Source organism: Suncus etruscus, chromosome 6, assembly GCF_024139225.1.
Source record: "Suncus etruscus isolate mSunEtr1 chromosome 6, mSunEtr1.pri.cur, whole genome shotgun sequence".
Lineage (NCBI taxonomy): Eukaryota > Metazoa > Chordata > Mammalia > Eulipotyphla > Soricidae > Suncus > Suncus etruscus.
In genome coordinates, this window is record NC_064853.1 from 54,527,756 (window position 1) to 54,550,411 (window position 22,656).

At 49.4% G+C, this 22,656-nt stretch overlaps 3 protein-coding genes across 3 annotated transcripts; all 3 read right to left on the reverse strand.

Annotated features, from left to right (window-relative positions):
- Positions 1 to 3,240: 3,240 nt before the first annotated feature.
- On the reverse strand, positions 3,241 to 5,249 carry C1QB (complement C1q B chain). The gene is made up of 2 exons (XM_049775014.1): positions 5,053 to 5,249; positions 3,241 to 3,951 (listed from the first exon to the last, which is right to left on the reverse strand). Exons 1-2 carry the CDS (start codon positions 5,231 to 5,233, stop codon positions 3,377 to 3,379), a joined length of 756 nt encoding a protein of 251 aa, XP_049630971.1. The 5' UTR covers positions 5,234 to 5,249; the 3' UTR covers positions 3,241 to 3,376.
- An 8,581-nt stretch (positions 5,250 to 13,830) lies between these two features.
- Positions 13,831 to 15,903, reverse strand: C1QC (complement C1q C chain). The gene is made up of 3 exons (XM_049775020.1): positions 15,790 to 15,903; positions 15,456 to 15,646; positions 13,831 to 14,671 (listed from the first exon to the last, which is right to left on the reverse strand). Exons 2-3 carry the CDS (start codon positions 15,631 to 15,633, stop codon positions 14,115 to 14,117), a joined length of 735 nt encoding a protein of 244 aa, XP_049630977.1. The 5' UTR covers positions 15,634 to 15,646; positions 15,790 to 15,903; the 3' UTR covers positions 13,831 to 14,114.
- A 3,858-nt stretch (positions 15,904 to 19,761) lies between these two features.
- Positions 19,762 to 22,449, reverse strand: C1QA (complement C1q A chain). Its single transcript, XM_049775019.1, has 3 exons — positions 22,407 to 22,449; positions 21,508 to 21,677; positions 19,762 to 20,531 (listed from the first exon to the last, which is right to left on the reverse strand). The coding sequence occupies exons 2-3, from the start codon at positions 21,668 to 21,670 to the stop codon at positions 19,957 to 19,959; spliced, it is 738 nt and encodes a 245-aa protein (XP_049630976.1). The 5' UTR covers positions 21,671 to 21,677; positions 22,407 to 22,449; the 3' UTR covers positions 19,762 to 19,956.
- Positions 22,450 to 22,656: the final 207 nt, after the last annotated feature.

Consider the following 22,656-nt stretch of genomic DNA (forward strand, 5'->3'; position numbering starts at 1 on the left):
CATCAGCAAATTTTCAGAGAATTCTGGTAGATCCTCAAACCAATGCCTCCCCAAAGTGATGACCCGTAAGATTGACACTCCTCCAAAACTTATGCCCTCCCAAACAGAGAGCCTGGCCAGAGTGATGCTCTTCTGTATCCAATCCCACAGGGCAGGAGGAGTAGCTGGATCCACTTCACAGTCAGGGACAAGGTGAGATTTTTTTTTGGGGAGGTGGGTCACACAGTGGTGCTTAGGGGTTATTGCTGGCTCTGTGCTCAAAAATCACTCTTGGCAGGCTCTGGGGACCTTATATGGGAGGCCAGGGATTGGATGTGGGTCCGCTGCATGCAAGGCAAATGCCCTAACCTACTGTGCTGTTGCTTCAGCCCCAGATGCAAGATATTTTGTTCTTGTTTTTGTTTTGGGGTCATACCTGGTGGTGCTGGAGAGATAGCACAGTGATAGGGCATTTGCCTTGTATGGAGCTGATCCAGGACAGGTGATGGTTTGAATCCCAGCATCCTAATATGGTCCCCTGTGCCTGCCAGGAGCAACTTCTGAGCACAGAGCCAGGAGTAACCCCTGAGCGCCACCAGGTGTGACCCCCCCAAATAAAAAACAAACAAAAAAAATCAAACTATCAAAGTTTGATCTTCCTTTCCCCATAGGGAATCCATGGGAATTTAAGAGAAAAATCAAGGTCACAGACCAGGTCATTTATTGCCTCACCAATGATTTCTTGGAACACAAAATAGGAAACTGGCCAGTCACTTGGTCATGGTCACTGGGCTGGTGAGAGGCAAAGGCAGGATTTGAGCTTTGGACTGTCCACTTGTGCTCAACCTCAATGCCAGACACATGCTTGGACTGTGGCATAGCCCAGCATAGACAGACCTGCCTGCAGAGGCTTTATAATGTGGATCTTGAGGCTGACAGATACCAGTGAGAGACAGGGGGACCACTGTGGAAGGGAGTTCTAATGGAAGTAGGTAACAAAGGTGAAGCATACTTTGACAGGAACAGAAGCAGATTCTGAACCTGGCTGTATACCTGTTGTGTGTCCCTACACGCAAAGTGCTTACCTTTTTGAGCCTTGAATTCTTATGTGTAAAAGGGGATTATGCGGTACTTTCTAGGATTTGAGATGAGGTTTGAGTGAGCTAATAATATACCTAGTGCATTAGGTACAAAGTAAACTGAATTGCAGTGTTATTATTGCCATAACAGCTATTTTTACTAAACTCAAACACCAGGCAGATAGTTTGCATGGTCAGAGCAAGTTGTGAAAGAAGCTCAGGGAGCTCTGTAGAAGAATTAAGTACTTGCAGCTGACACTCTCAATCAACCCCCCAGCACTGCATGGTTACCCCAGCACAACTAAGAGTGATCTCAGCTCAGAGCCAGGAGTAACCCCTGAGAACCAGTTGGCATTCATTCCCTCACTCCACAAAGAAGATCCAGTTCCTGTGGAAAAGGTTAATCGCCTTGTTGGAGATTTTGAGGTTAAAGCAAGTTAAGAAAATTGGGTCTGAGGTCCAGGAGAAGGAGCGAAAGCTGCATTCATTGAATGGACTCCTGAGAAACAAATTAGCCAAAAGGAGGCTAGATTGGTTCCATGGCCCTGTATGATAGACTGAAGTACTGAAAATCCCTTCCATCTCAGGTCACAATGAATCAAGGTCAGGAGGAGGGGTAGCAGACAGCAATATAGGACTGGGTGTGGGAACTGATCTAAGTCTATGATCTTGCCAGAATGTGTCTGTATTGAATGGTACTGTGCTACTAGAGCTCTGTCAGCCTGCAAAGTAGATATGAGGCCTCGCTGGGCAGTTGGGGGAGTGTAAAGCCAGAAGCAGGTTCTGATTGCTGAGACCTGAATGAGGAAGACTGGAGTTTACAGGTCAGAGGATCAAGTTTGGTGGATTGGAATGGTTGGACCAGGGTCTCAAACTCAATTTACCTGGGGACTCCAGGAGGCAAAGTTAGGGTGATCCTTGAGTGCAAAGTCAGTAGTAAACCTTGAACATTGGGGGGTGTGACCCAAACAACTAAAACAAAACAAAACAAAAAAAGATGGGCCCAGAGAGATAGCACAGCGGCGTTTGCCTTGCAAGCAGCCGATCCAGGACCAAAGGTGGTTGGTTCGAATCCCGGTGTCCCATATGGTCCCCCGTGCCTGCCAGGAGCTATTTCTGAGCAGACAGCCAGGAGTGACCCCTGAGCACCGCTGGTTGTGGTCCCAAAACAAAAAAAAACAAAAACAAAAACAAAAACAAAAAAATAAAAAAGATTCATCTAGGGCAGGGCCACAAAATGCTGTACGGAGGGCTGCAAACGGCCCGCAGGCCGCGAGTTTGAGACCCCTGGGTTGGACTCTGGTGGGAGATATGACTTGAATGAGGCATTAAAGGATGGTCAGATAGAAGACTTCTAGGAAGGAAAACAATGAAGAGAAGGGCTCCAAGGCAGAAAGGTGAGCCTGTTGAGAAGACAGAGAATTACTAGGTTAGATTGAGGACCTTCTTTGTCCAGGGGAGAAGGAGAAGAGCCTGCAAGGCCACTCCAGAGATCCTTGAATGCCAGGATCTTTTGGGCAAGGATGCGTCCAGCTGGCAGTGGGGAATCCTTCAAAAGTTCTTCAGCAAGAGCAAAGTTTATTCTAACTGGATGCTGAACATGCTGGATGCTGAGTTGGGGAGATTGTAGGAGTATGTGGGTGCAACCAAACTGAGAAGGGCTTTAGTTCCAAGGTCATTTAAGACTCTGGAGGATCCCTGGATCCCTTGGGTGGGAGGTATATGGCATCACAAGCAGAAAACCCCTGCAGGAGGATGGCTGATTTAGACTTGCTTCTTGAAAAAAGATCTTATCTCCTCAAGGTATAGACCTGCCCTGAAAAACCAGCTTGACTACACAGCCCTTTGTTCCACAATCCCTCAGTTTCCTTCTCTGTAAACTGGGCATGATGGACCCTATCTTCAAGGCAAGTGTGTGATGAATGAGAAGATGAAGAAAGAAATATATTAGATCATAGTAGGTGCTGAAGGGAAGGTGTTCCCTTCTCATTTCACTGTATGCAAACACTCAGGGACAGACACTGGCCTTCCAGTCACTTCCCACTGTCTGGAGCTCTACCTTCAGAAGTCATTTCATTCCTTTCGCCTGACATTCATTGTTCATTCAACCAGCACTCACACTGCATTTCTGAGCACCTGTTCTGTGCCAGGTGGATGACACAGAGTTACGGTAGACCCCTGCTCCTTGACCTTCAAGAGTTTATTTCCTCATCCATTCAGCTATTCATCAGGAGCCCCTCTACAGGCTTTGGGGGGAAGGCAATGGGGTCTACTTGGAGGGCGGAAGTGAGCATTGTGGATTGAATGGGCCCCGTGGGTCATGCATCTGCATCCGGGAAGAGAAGAAAGCCAGAGAAGACACTGTTGGCCCCCTCCATGGCCACTAGGGAATTTTTCTCGGTGGCTTGCAGATACACCTGCTCCCGGAGGCCCAGCTTGAGGACCACGCCCCCCGTGGTGACCTGGAAGGAGCTTTGGACATAGTCACAGAAAGTGACCACTTTCTTCATGGGATTGATACCGTGGAGAAGGTTCACACACAGGTTCCCCCGTGAGCTGGCATGGTAAGTGAAGTAGTAGAGGCCGGGCACAGTGCAGGTAAACTTGCCACTGCGGGGTTCATAGTTGGCATTCTCGTTGGTGATCATCTGGTCGAAGCGGATGACCTGGTCCTTACGCAGAATGCTGTTGATGGTTCGCTTGGCCGAGAAGGCGATTTTCTGAGTGGCCTTGTAGTCTCCGGATTCACCCTTAAGGCCAAAGGGTCCAGGGGGCCCTGGGGAACCTTTGGGGCCAACGGGGCCCTTGGGACCAACTTTTCCTGGATTTCCTGGATTTCCTACATCCCCCTTCTCTCCAAGTTCTCCATGGTCTCCAGCTAATCCTGGCAACCCTGAAGAAGCAAAAGCGAGTGATATGGGACCTGAGATCACAGAGAACTAATGTAAGGAGGCCTGTAGGCCTGGCTGTGTGGCCTGGGGTGGGTCCCTAACCCTTTCTGGGTCTCCACTTTCCACCTGCGAGAAGGAGCAGAGTTGGTTTGGAGGAATGATCAACCGGGGTCTCCAAGTCTCTTTTTGCCCCATCTTCTTGAATAGGGATGTTACGACAACAGCTCCCCCAGAAACTTCGGGACTCCCCTCTGCAGCCTTTCCCTAAGGCAGATGTCCTGAAAATCAGCCACATCCTCGTCTGCTTAACCTGGAAATGGGTCACAGTATCTTTCTCATTCCACTCTCCATGTGCCCTTGGCTTGACCTAAAATTTTATTCCAGCAAAGCTCTATTTGGGCAGCCTGGCGATGTTTATGGGAGGAAGGCCAAGGGCTGGATGTGTGGATAGGATTGACAGCTAGCTGTGTTTCTCATATGACATTTTCTTTAAAAAATTTAAATTGAATTGCCCAGTTAAAAATTGTTTTAGTTGAATAGTGGTGAAGTACAAAGTTACAAAGTTATTAACTTTTAGGTATATTATGTCACATTTTTTAAATTGTGTCCCTGGACTGAGTCACCTTCTCTGAGGCTGCTGATATTTGTGGGATTATGAGGATAAAATGAGATTATGTAAGGAAAGTTCATGGCTAGAACCTCAGGTTCAAGGAATGGATTAACTATGATTATGGGTTTATGTATGGGGTTATGGCAAGAAGTGTAATCGGAACCCTGTGACACCTCACAGCTGCATTATTGCCCACATTTCACAGGTGGTAAAAGGAGTTCCAGGAGGTGGAGGTACCGCAGAGCTGCGTGGCTAGAGTGGGAGGAATATGCTTTCTACCTGAGGTCAGAGTCTCTGTCTCAACATTTACCAGCCTGCCAAGGAAAGTCTCTTTTGATATCCATTTTCTTGCCTATAAGTTGGGAATCAGAATTCCTACCTTGCTGAGTTATTGCCAGGGCTTATCAAGCAGCAAGAACTGCCAACTTTGCCATCCTAAGCTGTCACTTGGGAGGTAGGAGCTGGGTTTTTGGCCTGGGAATCCACAAAATACCTTGATCTCCCTTTATCCCTGGGGTTCCAGGTTTGCCGTCGGTGCCAGGTATTCCAGGGATGCCTGGGATGCCAGGGATGGCCGAAGGTCCGGTGCAGGTGCTCTGGGCCTGGCAGGAACCAAGCAAGGCTAGGATCAGCAGTGGCAGCAGTGCCAGGACACGGTCCCTTGAAATCTTCATCACTGTCTTAGCTGCTTCCTGTGGGGGCAAGAAGAGCTTTCAGCTCGCTGTGCCCAGGAGTGCCAGCTTGTTTGCTAACTGAAAGTGTCTGATACAAATGGGGTTGGTGTGGGGCCTAGGGACACAGAGATGAGCACAGCAAGACACTTCCTGCTTCTGGAGAAGACAGACTGTGAACAGGTCAGTACCTGAGCCCAAGGTATTGTCTGAGAGTGCTGGGTGCTGCAGCGCAGGTGAAGGGTGAGTAGGAAGGGTAACCACTGCAGAGGTGGGATAAAGGTAAGTAAGGTTTTCTAATTGAGGTTGCAACTCTGGAATTGATGTTGAGAATGTAAAGTTCAGGAAAGGTCCAGGCAAGAATGTTTCTTAGGAAGCAATATGCATCCACATCTTGGGGCCACCTGCATTTCAGCTTGGGATAGGTTTTGTGTGTGCTTATTTTTTGTGTTTGGATCACACCCAGGAGTGCTCAAGGCTTACTAACCTGAATCTATGCTCAGAAATCACCCCTGGTAGGCTTGGGGAAACTAGATGTGGTGCAGGAATCAAATCAGGGTTGGCCTCATGCAAGGCAAGCACTCTTCACGCTGTACTAGCCCCTTTCTTTTTCTTTGTAGAGTATCTTAGCTTTCTCTACTCTACTATTTTATTAGTGAAACACACATATACTCACTTTCTTTCTCTCTCCTCTAAATAAAATGTTTAAAATTAGGATGGAGGGGCCGGAGTGATAGCGCAGCAGTAGGGTGTTTGCCTTGCACACAGCTGACCCAGGAGGAACCTTGGTTTGATCCCCAGCATCCCGTATGGTCCCCCAAGCCAGGAGTGACTTGTGAGCCCAAAGCCAGAAGTAATCCCTGAGTGTCACCAGTGTGGCCCAAAAACCAAAACAAAAACCAAAAGAACCCCCCAAAACAAACAAACAAACAAACAAAAGGACTGGAGTGAGAGTACACTATTGCTATAGTACACAATGGGTAGAACACTTCTTGTACATGGATGACCTGTATTCCCTGGCATCCTATATTATTTCTTTTCTTTCTTTCCTTTTCTTATTTTTTGGTGCTAGGGGCTACAACTGGCTGTGCTTGTGACTTATTACTGGTTCTCTGCTCTGAGATACTTCTAGCAGTGTTCAGGGACCACAGGTGGTGCTGGATATTGAACCTGGATTAGCTGCATACAAACCAAGTATCTTACCTGCTGTAATGCTTCTCTGGACCCATGAATTGGTTTGCAACCTTTTAAACAAAAAAACAGAGGGCTAGAGAAGTAGTACAGTGGGTAAGGCATTTGCCTCTTCAGGAGTAATCTCTGAGTGCAGAGCTAGGAATAAACCCTGAGCCCAGCAGATGTAACCCCCACAAAAAAATTTAAAAAATGTGCTTAGAAGCCCCCAGGCCACAGTCAGCTAAGTGGCCTAGGGGGGGAATGTGGAGATGTGGACTGAACTCAGAGCCTGTGCATATAGGTATATGCTCTGCCACTTGAATTATTCTCTAGCCAAATAAAATTATTTCCTTTTATACCTGGAGACCAGAACCACTCTATAATTGGTGGTTGAAAATCATTGAGCTAGTAAACTTGTGTTCTAATACAGGATCTAGAGTCAGAGGCCCCAGAAATGAGTTGCTCTGAGCCTCGCTGGGTCCAACCCTAAGGCCCAGAGGAGAGTTTGTCACTGTGGCTGTGGGACAGCTCCCGCAAAGGAACACAGTGGCCAAGGTCCAAACTGGGTCTCTGCCACTTCTCACTCAGAAAAGTCATGCCTCTCGTCTGGTCACACTTTCCTTTCCTCATAGTGGAGATAGTGCATTTCTTGACCTTGCAGTGTTGGGGGAGGAGCAATGACTTATGGCTTGCATGTTGGAAATGCTAAATGAATATAAGCAATGACAACATATTCTCAACATGATCCAAGAATCCCTAAATTTGAGGGCCTGAACATAAGATGGTGGGAAAATGAAAGGTTCAGCTTTTTTTGGGAGGTGAGTTTTAGGAATCCGGGCTCCCTCATGGGGACCATGGAGATAGGGCTCTTCCACCAGCTCATGGGGGTGTAGAGAGATCTGGATCCTGATACATTTTAGGCACCACTGAGTCTCAAGCTTAAACCCCCATCTGATGGCCCCACCTTAATCAGCCCACATCACCCATAGCTCTCTTTCTCCTCCCTCTTTCCCTTTCAGCTGTACCCAAGCTCCATCTCCACTGTTCCTCATGGCATGACCCCAAGCAGAGTGAATCTAAACCCTCTAAACCAGGGGTCTCAAACTCAATTTACCTCAGGGCCACAGGAGGCAAAGTCAGGGTGATCCTTGAGTGCAAAGTCAGTAGTAAGCCTTGAACATTGGGGGGTGTGACTCAAACAACTAAAACAAAACAAAACAAAAACAAGATTCCTCTAGGGCAGGGCCACAAAATGTTGTATGGAGGGCAGCAAACAGCCCGCGGGCCGTGAGTTTGAGACCCCTGCACCCAGGGTCAGCTTAATTTCCTGTGGGATTATTCCCATTTGACCTTTTCCCCCTCCAAGAAATTGTTATGCAACTCTGGCCGATATATAGGACTATAAAATAGGGGGACCAGAGAGACAGTACAACAGGCAAGGCACTTGTCTTATGTATGGCTGACCCTGGTTCAATTTCTGGTACCCATATGGTCCTCCGAGCCCTGCCAGGAGTGATTCCTGAATGCAGAGCCAGGATCAGGCTCTGAGCACTGATGGGCATGATTCCAAAACCAAAAATAATTTAAATAAAAATATATATACATACACACCCAAACATATACTGACAATAAATTGCCAAGAAATTTATTTTAAGACAGATCCCATATATGACCCACAGTTTAAGAAGCACTTTCAGAAGTCAGTGACTCTAGGAGAACTTGGATTGAGATTAAGTGACAAGCCCAGGAATAACTCATTCTCAGGGCCCTCAGTCACTGGGTCTTCATGGCCTTGGAGTCCTTGGACTCTGTTTCAGCTTCCTGTCTTCCCTGCATTCCTAAATTGCCCCATAGAGTCGAAGTCCCAAGATTGAGCATTGGGACCCACTGGCATCACCACCCTCCATCCCATTTGTCCTGCTGGCAGCCCTCCAGGCTCTGAGTGCTGTTCTTACCTGGGATCCGTGATATCTGGGGCAGGGACTGCACAGCAGAGCAGGACAGGAGCCGGGAGCCTGGTGCTCAGTCCCAAGCGGAAGTTCCATTCTGGGCATGAACGACTTTCCCCTCACTGCCCCCCTCCCAGACTTTCCCATCACCCTGTTCTCAGGGTTGCTGCCTGCTTGCAGTTTCAGGTCCCATTTCTATAATCTGGAGGGGCTGACCGTACTTGTTATGGTGAGTGGTGAGTTTGGTTTCGCTGGCTCAGCAACTGTGGGGTACACAGCTGTTGGGGTGAAAGGCCCTTACCGGGAACTAGATTCAGCTTGGGGTCAGCGGGCATAAGACTCTCCCATGACACGGAAACTTGAATGGTCCAAGACTGAGTGTTGGATTTGTGGTGGAAAACTTAAATTCACATTCCAACTGAGTCCCTTACTAGCCAAAGGTTCTTAGCCAAGGAACCCCAATATCTCTGCTGGATAATGAGATTGTGACCCCAAGTGCCCTCCTGACCACATGGGACACATGGGGTTTACACAACATCTTGGGAGAAAGAAGGGAGAGTAATCTGTGAACTACAGTGCTCATGTTCCTTGTTCATATCACTTCCTGTCCCAGCCTTCCCCTTTCTGGCCTCATCCTTTCTCCTTTCTTCCCATTCTGCACCCGTGCTCTGTCCCTCTTCACAGAAGATAATTTAATAATGAATTTTAAATGTGGTCATTATTTATTTATACTCCTTCCTCTGCTTCCAGCAGGGCTTGAAGCTGATGGCAATAATAGACACAGGAAGGGGCCTGTTGCTGGCTGATCCTGGAATTACATCCAGTTAGCACTGGACAAGTCCTGGGAGGGCACTAGTCTGTTCTGGTCATTTTATATAGGAGAAAACTGAGGCCTAAAGGTGAGTGGGTGGGGCTGAAGAGATAGCACAGTGGTAGAGCATTTGCCTTACATGCAGCTGACCTGGGATAGAATGGGGTTCGATTCCCAGCATCCTGTATGATCCCTTGTGCCTGTCATAAGCCATCTGAGCACAGAGTCAAAAGTAACCCCTGAGCACCACCGAGTGTGGCCCCCCAAAAAACAAACAAACAAAAAATAAATAAAGGTGAGTGGGTAATCGTCATTCAACAAATACTTGTAAGGGTCATTTAGGAGCCAGGTCCTGGAGACAGAGCCACAAGCAAATCTGCCCCAATAAAGTGTCGTTTGTTCTCCAGGGGCAAATGAATGTGAAGCATCTATGTGGTCTCATTTCTCCTGAGCAAATGTCGCAAGAAAAAAGTGACTGCTGGACCCCACACCTCTTGCAAGTGGCAGATAAGACTCACAGCTAGACACACTGGGCTCTAGTTGCCAGGGATCCGTCTCTTATGGGGCTACAGGAAGATCTTGCAATGCTCTACTCAGGGACAGCTCCTGGCAAGCATCAGGAGGTCATAGGTCAGCAGGGTCTACCAGACATCTGAGTTTGGAGAAGGGAATCATTGGGTTTGGATGCTGCTTGTAATCACATGCTGCAGGCAACCACAACAGGTGAGATTTTTTTCATAAACAAAAGAGCTGTGGGCTCTGCCAATTATGGAGCTAAAGAGATCTAGGCTCAGGGGAGCAGGAGGAGGTGACAGGTTCAGGAGGATCATTTTAGGAGCAAAGGCCGGTTGGGATGAAGTCTCTGATTTTTTTTTTCATGATTGATGATCTTGAAGATGAGGTGGGAGCTGCAGAGACTAGGAACTGGGGACATAGAAAATCAGGGTGGGGCTTTGGAATATGTCCATCCCAAGTTTGAGCCCCAGCCCATCTCACTTTGTGGCCTTGGGCAACTTTATTGACCGTATGCCCATATTTTATGTAGGGGCATAGACACCATTGTCATGGGTACCAGGGAGGTTTCCCACCTGTCTGGGCATGCCCAGGCTATAAGGGGGGAATACTATTGGTTCTGCCCTCAGGAATCACTCCTGGAGGGAATCAGGAGATCACATGAGGTACAGCTTCATGCAAGGCGAGTGCCCTATCTACCATACTTTTGCTCTGGTCTAAATGGTCTTATTTCTTTTTGAAGGAGAAAGCCCACACCCAGTAATACTCAGGGCTTACTCTTTTTTTTTTTTTTTTTTTTTGGTTTTTGGGTCACACCAGGCAGTGCTCAGGGGTTATTCCTGGCTCCAGGCTCAGAAATTGCTCCTGGCAGGCACGGGGGACCATATGGGACACCGGGATTCGAACCGATGACCTCCTGCATGAAAGGCAAACGCTTTACCTCCATGCTATCTCTCTGGCCCCTCAGGGCTTACTCTTGATTCTGTGCTCAGAATTTACTCCTGGTAGAGGTTGGGGGAACATATGAAATGCTGGGGGTCGAACCTAGGTCTATCATGTGCAAGGCAAATGCCCTACCCATTGTATTATTTCTCTGGCTATTTCTTGAAAGAGAAAACAGGATTTGTGGATGCTATTTGTGGAGGACCCAGGATTGAATGAGGGGAGCCCTTGATTAGATCTCATTAGTTGTGGGGCTCTATGTCTTGGTTCTAGAGTGGCAGCCATTCCCATGAAATCGCTGACTTAAAGTCCTGCTAGAAATTCCCATAAAATTGATGGCTCCTGTGCAGGGTAGGGAAAGTGACCTGAACCCCCAAATCACATCTTCTCCAGAAGATTCCTGGGAGCTTGGTGTTAGAATAAGAGAGTATCTCTTGCTCTGGTTCCTGTCTCTCACCCACCTACCCTCTCTTGGTCTCCACCCCCTTGGAAAACCTTCTTCAGGTCTCCTCAGCCCACAGACACTCTGACATTTTCAAAGGTATTTCTTCTGACAAAGATAACAACAAGGAAACAATTATGGGAAATAAAAAAGGCAGCAGAAGTGTTGTTTCCACAAATGCAAGTTTCTGATCTGACACTGTGGCTTACATACAAAGCTCATTGATTTTTTTAAACAAAAAAGAAATGATAAAAAAAAAAGAGGTGCCATTTGGAATACTGCCAGGCTGGCTGTTAAGTGGTTGGAGAAGGTGAATAAAGAGGTGATTGGTGGGGCCCGGAGAGATAGCACAGCGGTGTTTGCCTTGCAAGCAGGCGATCCAGGACCAAAGGTGGTTGGTTCGAATCCTGGTGTCCCATATGGTCCCCCGTGCCTGCCAGGAGCTATTTCTGAGCAGACAGACAGGAGTAACCCCTGAGCACCGCCGGGTGTGGCCCAAAAACAAAAACAAAAACAAAAACAAAAAAAAAAAGAAAGAGGTGATTGGTGAGCCCATCTGGGGAGGGCTCTGTGATCCAGCCTCCATAGACTTCTGGGTTATGGGCTGCATTCCTCCCACCCCCTTATTTTGTTTTTGGGCCACACCTGGCTGCACTCGGGTTACTTCTGACTCTTTTTTCAGAAATCGCTCCTGTCTGGCTCAGAGACCATATGGGATGTCTGGGATTGAACTCGGATAGGTTGCTCACAAGGCAAATACACTACCTGCTGTGCTATTGCTCCAACCCCAACCTTCTCTGTCTTTATCATTCCTTCCTTCCATCAGACACCCCCCTGCCCTACTATGTGCTCACATATGACAAAGAGGCCCAGTTCTCAGAAATGCTTGACATCTGGTAGGACATGGGCCAGAGATCTGGACAGCATGAGGCTACGTGCATCTGCCTATCTTGCCAACTGCCCACTCACTCCGGACCTGTATTCTTTCAATCTTTTCAATGTCGACACAAGCCCTAAACCTGCTGGCTACATGTATTTTTGGAGGGGTCATTTTTTTGCACCATATCTGGCAATACTCAGGGGTTATTCTTTTTTTATTTTGGGGGGGGTCACACCCAGCAGAGCTCAGGGTTACTCCTGGCTCTGTGCTTAGAAATCACTTCTGGCTGGCTCGGGGAACCATATGGGGTGCCAGGATTCAAACCACCATCCGTCCCAGGTAGGCTGCATGCAAGGCGAATGCCCTATCGCTGTGCTATCTCTCTGGTCCCCTCAAAGGTTATTCTTGGGGGCCGGCGAGGTGGTGCTAGAGGTAAGGTGTCTGCCTTGCCAGCACTAGCCTAGGACGGACAGTGGTTCGATCCCCGGTGTCCCATATGGCTCCCCAAGCCAGGAGCGACTTCTGAACACATAGCCAGGAGTAACCCCTGAGCATTACCAGGTGTGGCCCAAAAACCAAAAAAAAAAAAAAAAAGTTATTTTTGGCTTTACACTCAGGAATTACTCCTAGCAGTGCTTAAGAGACCATATAGGATGTAGGGGATTAAACCCAGGTCAGCTGCATGCAAGGCAAGTGCCCTACCTGCTGTACTATTGCTCCGGTTCCTGCTGTTTTGCTTTGAAAGGTACCTGCCTGTCATGGGGTTCCCACATGTGGGACTTTGGCCTCACATGAGCCTTTGTCCATAGTTCTATCGTGGAGAACCATGTTGGTCATACAGTGGGAAGACTACCAAGAGAAGATGCTTGTGCTAAACCTAGACCATCCAGGACAAAGGACACCTCAGTGAAAGCATGTATATGTGGAAAAAAGGACCTGAGGTGATGGATGTGGTGTCAGAGTTTGACTCAGAACTGCTCTCATAGGCCCTTGGTAGCCAGCAACCACTGTGAGCAAACAGGGGTCCTGAAATCCCACCCAGGTCTCTCCATGATGAAGCAGAATCTCTCAAGCCTGAGTGTGTCCCTGTCCTCTCCGACTCTGCCACACAGATCCCAAATCTGCACAGGCCAACCATGAGTCCTGCAGCCTTCCTGAATGGCCACTTCTTTCTCATGCTACCACAGTGGCAGGGATGGGGAGTTAGGCCCAGATGCTCCCAACCTCACAGGGCCTGGCAGCTTCTAGATTCAGACACAGATTCTTTCTCCTCATCCCATCCTCCACCTCTCTCTCTTTCTCTCTCTCTCTCTCTCACCCACACATACACACTTTCATCCCATCTTAGTGTATGCTTATGAATATTAAATGATTCATAAATGGGCTATCATAATGCCTGGTGCCTTCATTGTGAGAGCTCCATAAATGTTCACTATTATGACATTTTATTCACTCATTCATTTGCTCCACCTCTAGTCATTCATTTACCCATTTATTTATTCATTAATTTATCCCCAATCCACTCATTAACTGGATGCAAATTTATGGCACAGCTTGTGTCTTTGCTGGGGCTCACCTGCTTGTGACCCCTCCCTTCCTGGACAGGAGCCCCCAGAACTTAACAGCTGGGTGTAGAAATGGGAATATTTCTCCATTCACATGTGACTAAGTGGGCACCTGTGAGTGTCTCACAGCCTTCCCCCTACTTATACAACTTTTGTCCAAATAACCAAAGGGCTTTGCATGTACTTGCACTGACACTCGTCTTCCCCAAGCACCAGCTCTATGCCCTCTCTGAGTCCAGAGTGCACAAATGCCGGGGCATGCCAGGTGTGAACAAAGAAACATGCTGCTAAAGGAAATGACAGTGAGGACTCTGAGTCAGGTCAATTTATTGATATAACTCTTTATTTATACATTTCCTGGCCTCTCCTGAGACTGGGCAGAAGCCATGGCAGCATTGAAAGGTTTTGGTGATGTGTCAGAATAGAGATAGCCAAGAAGGAAGAATAGAACAGGTGGGGGTGGGAAGTCTGAACAGGCTGCCTGAAGGACATGTCCATCAGGTTGGGCACAAGATGCTGAGACTGGCCCACATGTGGTAGGCTGGTACCGAGAAGGAAAGAAGGTAGGGAAGTGGGGGTGGCCTGGAGGCTGGAGCAGACCCAGCTGCACTAGTCTGGGAAGAGCAGGAAGCCGGAGAAGACGCTGTCGGAGCCAGCGGTGCCCACCATGCCATTGTAATCGTTGGCCACCAGCCACACCTCCTCTCCTCTCTGCAGCCGCAGCAGCACACCGCCGGAGCTGACCTGCTTGCTGTTGGTCATGTGGTCACAGAAGGAGGTCACCTGGACATTGTTGCGGTACAGCTGCACGCACAGGTTGGCCGTGTGTGACGTGTGGTGGACAAAGTAGTAGAGTCCAGGTACTTTGCAGGTGAACTTGCCCGTGCTTGTGTCATAGTCGCCCTGTGGGTTGGTAATCACCGTGTTGAACCTGATTGGGGTGCTGGGCACCGGAAATTGGCTGGTCTCCCGGATGACGGTGAACACTGACTGGTGCTTCTGTTTGTATCTGCCCTCTTCACCAGGTGCTCCGGGTGGTCCTGGGATTCCAGGATCTCCCTGTATTCCTGCGGACCCCGTGGGGCCATTTTTCCCAGGATGGCCAGGCTTGCCGGGTTCTCCCTTCTGCCCCTTGGGTCCTCGAGTTCCAGGAATAGCAGGGAGTCCTGGGGAGAGAACAGGCAGGGCATGATGATATGGGGGAACCCAAAAGGAAGCTGATCAGAGGGGAAGGAGATCCTGGCTCACATCCTGCCTATTCTCTCCCCCTTGCTGAGGCATGTACTATCACTTGGCCTCAGTTTCTCCATTTGTGCTGGGAAGGGTAGACCAACCAGAAGAGGGCGAGGGGGTCTCTGAAAGGGGTCATGGGTCACAGCTTCCAGCCACAGATAGCACGTGGCCTCGGGTAGTTCTGGCTTACATGGTGTTACCTTTCTCTTTAGAGCCCCAAATACTAACAGTATTTACCGGGAAGTCTAGGCTTTCAGGTTTTTTTTTGGGGGGGGGGGGCAGAGGAAGCATACCTGGCAGTGCTCAGGGTTTATTCTTGGCTCTGCACTCAGAAATTACTCCTGGTGGTGTTTAGGGAACCATTTGGGAAGTTGGAAATCGAACCCTAGTCAGCCACTTGAAAGGCAAATGCTCTACCCTCTGTGCCATTGCTCTGTCCCCCTTTCAGTTTTTCTTGATAAAACATGAAAGACTGGTTAGATGCACATTTCCTGGGAAATGTATGAAACTTAAGCATTAGGTACCATGAAGCTGTGCAACCCATTTAAAGAGGGTCTTAGTAGAATTTTCTATTTCTGCTGCTCTCAACAGATTAAGTGGCCTTACACATACTTCCTACCATCACATAGCTGCCCCTGTACTTGGACGACCACAGCCTGCCTCCCCCCCCCCCCCGCCCCCATGACCCCTGTCACCTAGCATGGCCAGCACACTCACCTGGCTCACCCTTGGGTCCCTGAAGTCCATCGTGCCCATCCTTCCCTGGTGCCCCCGGAAGTCCTGGCATCCCAGGGACTCCATAGCAGCTTGTGCTGGCCTGACCCCCAAATGGCAGCGCCAGGAGCAGTAGCAGGTTTAGGCATAGGTGGGGCCGACACCGGGAGCCCAAGTCCATCCTGGGGAAGGTGCTGTAGGGAGAAAGTGGCATGGCCAGTTGACCTCTCCCAGCTCTTCAGCCTCCCGCCCAAGGCTGCCCTTCAACCGTATGGCCTCTTCTCCCAGTGCAGGCCCCAGTTTGGTGGGGGGGGGGCAGACTCTCCTCTCCCCTCACCTTCTCAGGAAGGTTCAGGGGTTGGTGACAGTCACAGGGGCCCAACTGTACCTGGGTGGGAGGCTGCTTGTTCACTCACAGAGACGTCCTCAGATCAGCTTCCCTCTCCCTGGCAGCGACACCGGAAACAAAGAAGGGCTCAGCAGGCCACAGCCCCTTCCCTCCTCGGACCCTCCCCACAGTCCCACATCCCCTTTCCCCTTATTTTTCCTGAGTCAACACTTTCTTTTGGGTGCTGACCCAGACTGACCACAATAACACCCCTGTGGCCCCCTCCCTCAGGTCATGAGTGTCTGAAATGAAGAAATATCCTCATTCTTGGAACTGGTGAGCATGTGAGTGCGTGTTTGTGTAAGTATGTTTATGTGTTTATGTATAAAAGTGTTTACATGTGTGTGAGTGTGTGAAAGCATGCACACATATATGTATGTGTATGGCATGTGAAAGATTGTGAATATGTGTATCTGTATGAGTGAGAGTTTGTGTGTTTGTATGTGTGCAAACTGTCTGAACAGACTTTCCCTATCATCCACTTGAGCCTGTCCACATCTGGCCCCAGAGTTGGGCATTTACTGAGAGAAGACAAGGAAACTGGGTTTCAGGGAGGTAGAAGTCCTTGCTCCAAGTCACCAGCATCTTACTTCTTTTCTTACATTGGGGTGGCATTATAAAGTCACATAACTAAATGTTGACATTGTAAAAATGTTGCAGGCTTCTGAATGGCAATGACAAAACTTCATTCAAAACCAACTGTGTCCTGATTCTGCATATTTCTGGACCTGCTCACTGTGTGTTACAGTTCTCAGGTGAAAAGATGCCATGAGTGGAAAAAGTTTTGTTTTGGGGCCCACACTCTGTACTATTAAGGACTTATTCCTGGTTCTGCACTCAGGGTCATTCCTATGGGTTTCAAGAAACCATAAACAAGTGCCAGGAATTGAACCTATATTTGCCACATGCAAGGCAAGTACCCTACCTAGTGTACTATAAATCCAGCCCCCAAGTCCAACACACTTGGGTAGCCTGCAGCTTGCTGTGGGGGCAGACTGCTCTGGGCAGATCATCCACCTCCTTACAGTCCTGCCACCCCTTGCCCCAAGGCCTTCACTTCCTGGTCTCCAGGCCTCTGTCTTATTATTTGTGCAATGGGAACAGGCAAACTCAGGTTTTGCTTGTTGGTGTCTGATTTTCTGGGACCCTTTCCCCCTTGATGATCCCAACTTCTGTGCCATCTTTTCTCATTTTCCATCCCACTCTTCTGTCCTGGCACTTCTAACTCTGCCCTTGAAACTTACACTGGAGGTCTATTGGGGCAGGGGAGATGTTGCCAGTCAGGGCAAGGGGCAGAATGGAGAGTTGATAGGTAGCAAAACCTTGACCAAACATCACACAGACCACTTATGGTTCAGGTTGGCTTTCTCCCTGAACAATAGGGTTACTCCTCTGTAAAAGGGGGGGGGGTATATCAGAGCATGGTGAGGACTCAGTGCCTGATGCAAATACATGTCTGTCACTGCTGAGCACTGAGCCCTGAAGCTGTCCCTCTGAGCCACATCAGGCTCTCTCTGTCCTCTTCTATGTCTTCACCAGTGGCACAAGACTGCAGAGCATGGGGAGTTGGAAGGAGCACGAATGCACTTAACCCTGGGGGTCTCCATTGCAGGAAGGCCAGGGTGAACTGAGGGTGGGCACTACTTTAGAGGTTCCTGTGAGACTCAGCTCTTTCCCCACTGCACCTCATTTGTGATTAGTGCCCACTTGTCCAGCAGGTGGCAGCCTCGGCCCATGCTCAGCCCTCCTTGCCCCGACTTGGCCAATTCCGCTCAGGCTGGTTCCTCTCCCCAGAGGTCTCAGCTTGGGGCCTGGACAGATTTTTCCACGGGTGTAGGTGGAATTTAGGGCCAAGAGCACACACCGTTTCCGCCCTGTCCCTTCACTTTGGGGACATCTTTTATTGAGTTCCAGTGTAGAAAAGGCTCTCCTACTTTGATCTAGGCTCTTTCAGGCCCTGTGACCTTGGGTACTTGTCCCCTTCTCTAAGCCATGATGCCTCCCCTTCTGCTGGGACAGATGCTTCACCACAGGGAAATGTCCTGCACAGAAACCTTGTCCCTGCTTCCCCAGGAGTGAGCATCTGGGAAGGGTAAAGGAAGAGACCAGATGGAGTTGAGACCTAAAGGTGACAGAACAGCTCTCTCTTTGGGGGACACGCCTGAGAGGGTATTTTGTATCAGTCAGAGGCAGGGGTGGGGTCTTTGTGCTCACCAGGGTGAGATGAGGGATTCTCTAGACAGATGTTAGTGTGTGGGTAGAAGCATGACTAGAATGAGAAACTAGGGGCATCACTCAGGGAAGGTGTCCCAGGACCTATTGGGGATGGGCTAATGGCAGTCCAGGAATGTGGGGCACCTGGTGTGTGTGGGTGGATGGGAGTACAGCCATGCATGCAAGAAGCACAGAGATGGAATCTGCTTCTTGGGGAAAACATACAAGTTATTAGACATTTTCAGGGCTGAACTCCGGTTTCCTCACAAACGAAGGCAAGAGGTGGGCTCCTGAGCACCTTGAGCATTCTAGACGCTCCTATCCCTCTATCTCTACACAAAATGCTCAGAGGTAGCTGGAAATTCAGGGCTGATTCCGTGATTTTTCAGGAGGAAACTTGGGGGGCCCGAGGCCATGAGCCCACCTGCTTTTCTGCTTGAAAGTCAGGAAATGTCATTCATCAGGTCTGTGTGCATGTGGGGGCTGGCAGAATGCTGGCCCCACAGCCATCTTTGGGGCATTTCTGAGACATGGCTGCAAACCCCAACTCTTCCCCTTAACACTGATCTTGGGTTTCTCATTATCCCAGTTCTCCAGTCTCAGATTCGTTATCTATAAACTAGAGTCACTGTGATAACCTTCACAGAGTTTGTCTGTGAAGATGAAACAATATAATCACAATTCAAACTTACATAGGCCTTACCATGTACCAGGGTAACTCTGTAATGTTCCCATACCCATACGGTTCCCATATCCTTCCAAGAAATCTACTGATTCTTCATAGAGTCCATATTCTACAGTACAATCTCCAGGGCCTGTAGTGTTGGGGAGATCCAGGCCACCCAATAGTGCTCAGGGGCCTTCAGCTTTGTATCCAATGATACTTGGAGAACCATAGTAGGTGTTGGGAATTGAACCTGGCTTGATTGCATGTTAAACCTGGGCCTCAACTGCTGTATCATCTTTTGGCCATAGAGGAAATATCTGGTTTGTTTGTCTGTCTGTCTGTCTGTCCGTCTATCTATCTATCTATCTATCTATCTATCTATCTATCTACCTACTTACCTATTTTTGGGTCACACCTAAGATGCCTGCCTGCCTGCCTGCCTGCCTGTCTGTCTGTCTGTCTGTCTATCTATCTATCTATCTATCTATCTATCTATCTATCTATCTATCTATCTATCTATCTATCTACCTTCCTACTTACCTATTTTTGGGTCACACCTAAGATACCTGCCTGCCTGCCTGTCTGTCTATGTATGTATGTATGTATGTATGCATGTATGTATGTATGTATCTATCATCTATCTATCTATCTATCATCTATATATCTGCTTATTTTGGGTTCACATCTGAGCTTACTCCTGACCCTGAAAGCAGGAATTGCTCCTGGTGAGGTTTGAGGGCCATGTGGGATGCTGGTGATCAAATCAAACCTAGGTCAGCTATGTTCAAGGCAAGAGCCCTACTTGATGTACTATCACTCTAGTCCTAAAAAGGAACCAGCCTCATTTTCACATTACAGATTGTGCTATTCCCTGAAGTGGACTGGCATGAAGCTGATCAGACAACTGGTGGTCCAGGGTTTGAAGCAGGCTGCTGAAACTCTCCTAACCTGCTCAGTGAAATATAGAACTGCCTGTGAACATACAATGACTGTACCTCTCAGATTCCCTCTCAGTGCACAGGTTGCCTCTGAATATCAGGTTCAGCAGACAGAAACTCAGCATTTATTCCAGAGAAAGGTCTAAAGAAATGATCTCCCCACAGGCAGTTACAGTAGCAGCACCCACACTTTTGCAGAGCTGAGCACAGACATCAAAGTGGGGCTGTGAGTGGGCCAGAGTCCCCCCACAGAAAGAAGCAGAAGGCTGAGATACTGCCCCCATCCTGCTCTCTGTCTCAGGCTGATGGGAAGATGAGGAAGCCACTGAAGATGCTGTCCGCATCAGGCCCCAAGTAGATGTGACCCTTTGTGGGGTCTCTTTCGATCCAGACCTGGTCTCCATGCTGGAGATGGAGCACTGTGCCTCCAGATAACACCTGGAAGATTCCTCGGCTGTTGGTGTCACAGAAGCCCAGGGACCGCTGCCGTTGGCCTCGGGACGAGGACACGATGGATAGGCAGATGTCCCGCTGGGACACCACCTGGAAGGTGAAGTAGTAGTAGCCGGGCACAGCACAGACAAAGAAGCCGGAGTGGCTCTGGTAGGGGCCTTCTTGGTTGGTGATGACACTGTCAAAGATGACCACATGGCCACCCGTGGGGGGATTTCGGCGCACAGCTGAGAAGGCTGGCCGTGGCTGATCCTTGATGTTGCCTGGGTTACCTTTGATGCCCTTCGGTCCTGGATTCCCAGCGACCCCTGGGAGGCCACTGGGCCCTGGGAAGCCCATTAACCCTGGGACCCCAGGGGAGCCAGGCTCTCCCTGGTCTCCTTTAAGGCCTTGGATGCCTGTCCGAATGCCAGCAGCCCCTGGAGGGAGAAAGGCCAGTCACAAGTAAGAGTCTAGTGTCTACCAGTCCGCAGGGAGATGACAGGGATCCAGATCTGTGGTGGCAGAGAAGGCACATGGTGCCCTTAAGACAGGGATTCTGATGGACTGCAGCTATGGACATCTCAAAGCCTCATCTTTACAATATAAAGACAAGTGTGCAGAATCCCCTGGGAAAGGGTCAGGTTGCAAAAACAGTAGGACACTCTCGCTTTTTCCTGTGCTCCTGCCATGCATCCAGCACCACCCTTCCTTTTGGGCCCTGAACCAGCTTCTTCAGGCTTGGGGGTCACATGTGGGACCTCAGGTATGTATTTGGCGAATCTCCTGCAGATCTTCCTGGTCTACTCTAGATAAGGAGTAACAGAAGGGTTCCACCGGACTATCCCTTCTCGCTCTGCCCTGTCCTCCTCCCCTGCCCTCTACCCTGGCCTTTTTTTCCAGAATGTGAGTGTTTATGAAATCTGACAGTTCTGGGAAGTGGGAGGAGCTGGGGTCCTGGGAGGAAACACAAAGGGTCATTGACATTAGAATCCTTTTCTATGACTAGTGGAGGAAACAGGCTCAGAGAGAATCGGTAATTTCTCTAAAGTCACACAGCAAGACAGGGCCTCTGGAATCTAGAGTTGAGGCCCTTCAGTGTTCCCAGAACAAACCAACCAGTGCTTGGGGTCCTTCAGATTCACTGATGGCAGCAGTTCCCCTGCTGGAGGAGCAAGGGGAGATAAGGAATGAGAATGCAGGCAGGCAGGGGATTATGGAGAGGCCTAGGTAGTTTAGGACATGGCACAGAAGAAGGGTGCATCCTCCTCCATCCCACAGCTCTTGGGGTCAAGTGCACCTTGGAGGCACTTCATGCAGAGCCCTAGTACTTCTTAGTGCTATACTCAAATCTCCAGCCTGGAGCCTAGACTAGGCCAAGAGAAGAGGAGACGGGATACAGAGGCAGCCTCTTACCTGGTTCCCCTCTCTCCCCTTTGAGGCCTGGCCGCCCTGGTCGTCCGGGTGCTCCTTTAACCCCATCTTTCCCATCTGTGGCTCGGCACACATCCTGAGTCACTGCAGAGCTCAGGGATGTGGCCAGCACAGCCACCAGCAGCCAGTCCCAGGCAGCCTCCATGGTGTCCCTGCGGGGAGCAAAGCAGGACACAGGCAGCTGACTTTGTGGCCTCATGCACACTTGAAAACAGCTGCCCGCCCCCAGTGTACACCACACACACACACCAATGCACACACACAGCACACTATTGCATGCACACAGCCCCCTCTCCACACAGCTGCAGCACAGAGCAAGCTGACTCTACGCTTCCACTCCACAGTCGAGGACACGTGCACTGACCCCGCTCACCCGGACACACACATTCATACACTCCTGCAGATGATCAATTCCATTAAACAAATATTTACTGAGCATCTGCTCCACATTGAATGTCATTCTCGTCCAGAAGCAGAGCTGGGCAGACACAGGAGTCTACAAACCCCCACCCCCACCCCCACTCTGCACTTCTGCTCCAAGCATACACACTTGGGTTCTCAGCTTCCCTGTCCTCTGCCTGGGGCACTGCACTGGCTCTCTCCCAGTTTCTTGTGTGTGGAAGGGTCAGAACCCAGATCTGATGGTCTGATCATGAAAGCCTCCAATTCCTCCAAGATTGACCTAAGGTACCTGCTCATCCACATGCTGGGTCCTGGATTAGTGTCCCTCCCCAGTTGCTCACATTCTTCTCCTGTCTTAGGCTGCTGGCTGGTCTCCCCCCAATCCCCCCTTGACCAAACAGCCTTCTAGTCCACCTGATGCTCCCTTGGCTTCACAGATGTAAACACCCTCAAACCCCACCCCACCCCAGCTACCTTACCTGCTTCTGTGGCCAGCCCTACTGGATGTGTTTGCCTTCTGCTCAGGGAACACTGAGGGGCAGAAAGTAGAGCCAGCTCATGGCCAGGTTTCACATCCCTTCCCACTTCCTCTTCTCCCTCTGCTGACCGGTCCCATGGCCTGGCTTGGTGGTCACAGGCCTGCCAGGGACATTTTGAGCAGAGCTCAGCAAGACTGGGACATTGTTCTATGTGAGTCACAGCTGGTGTGGGGGTAGGCACAGCTGGGCG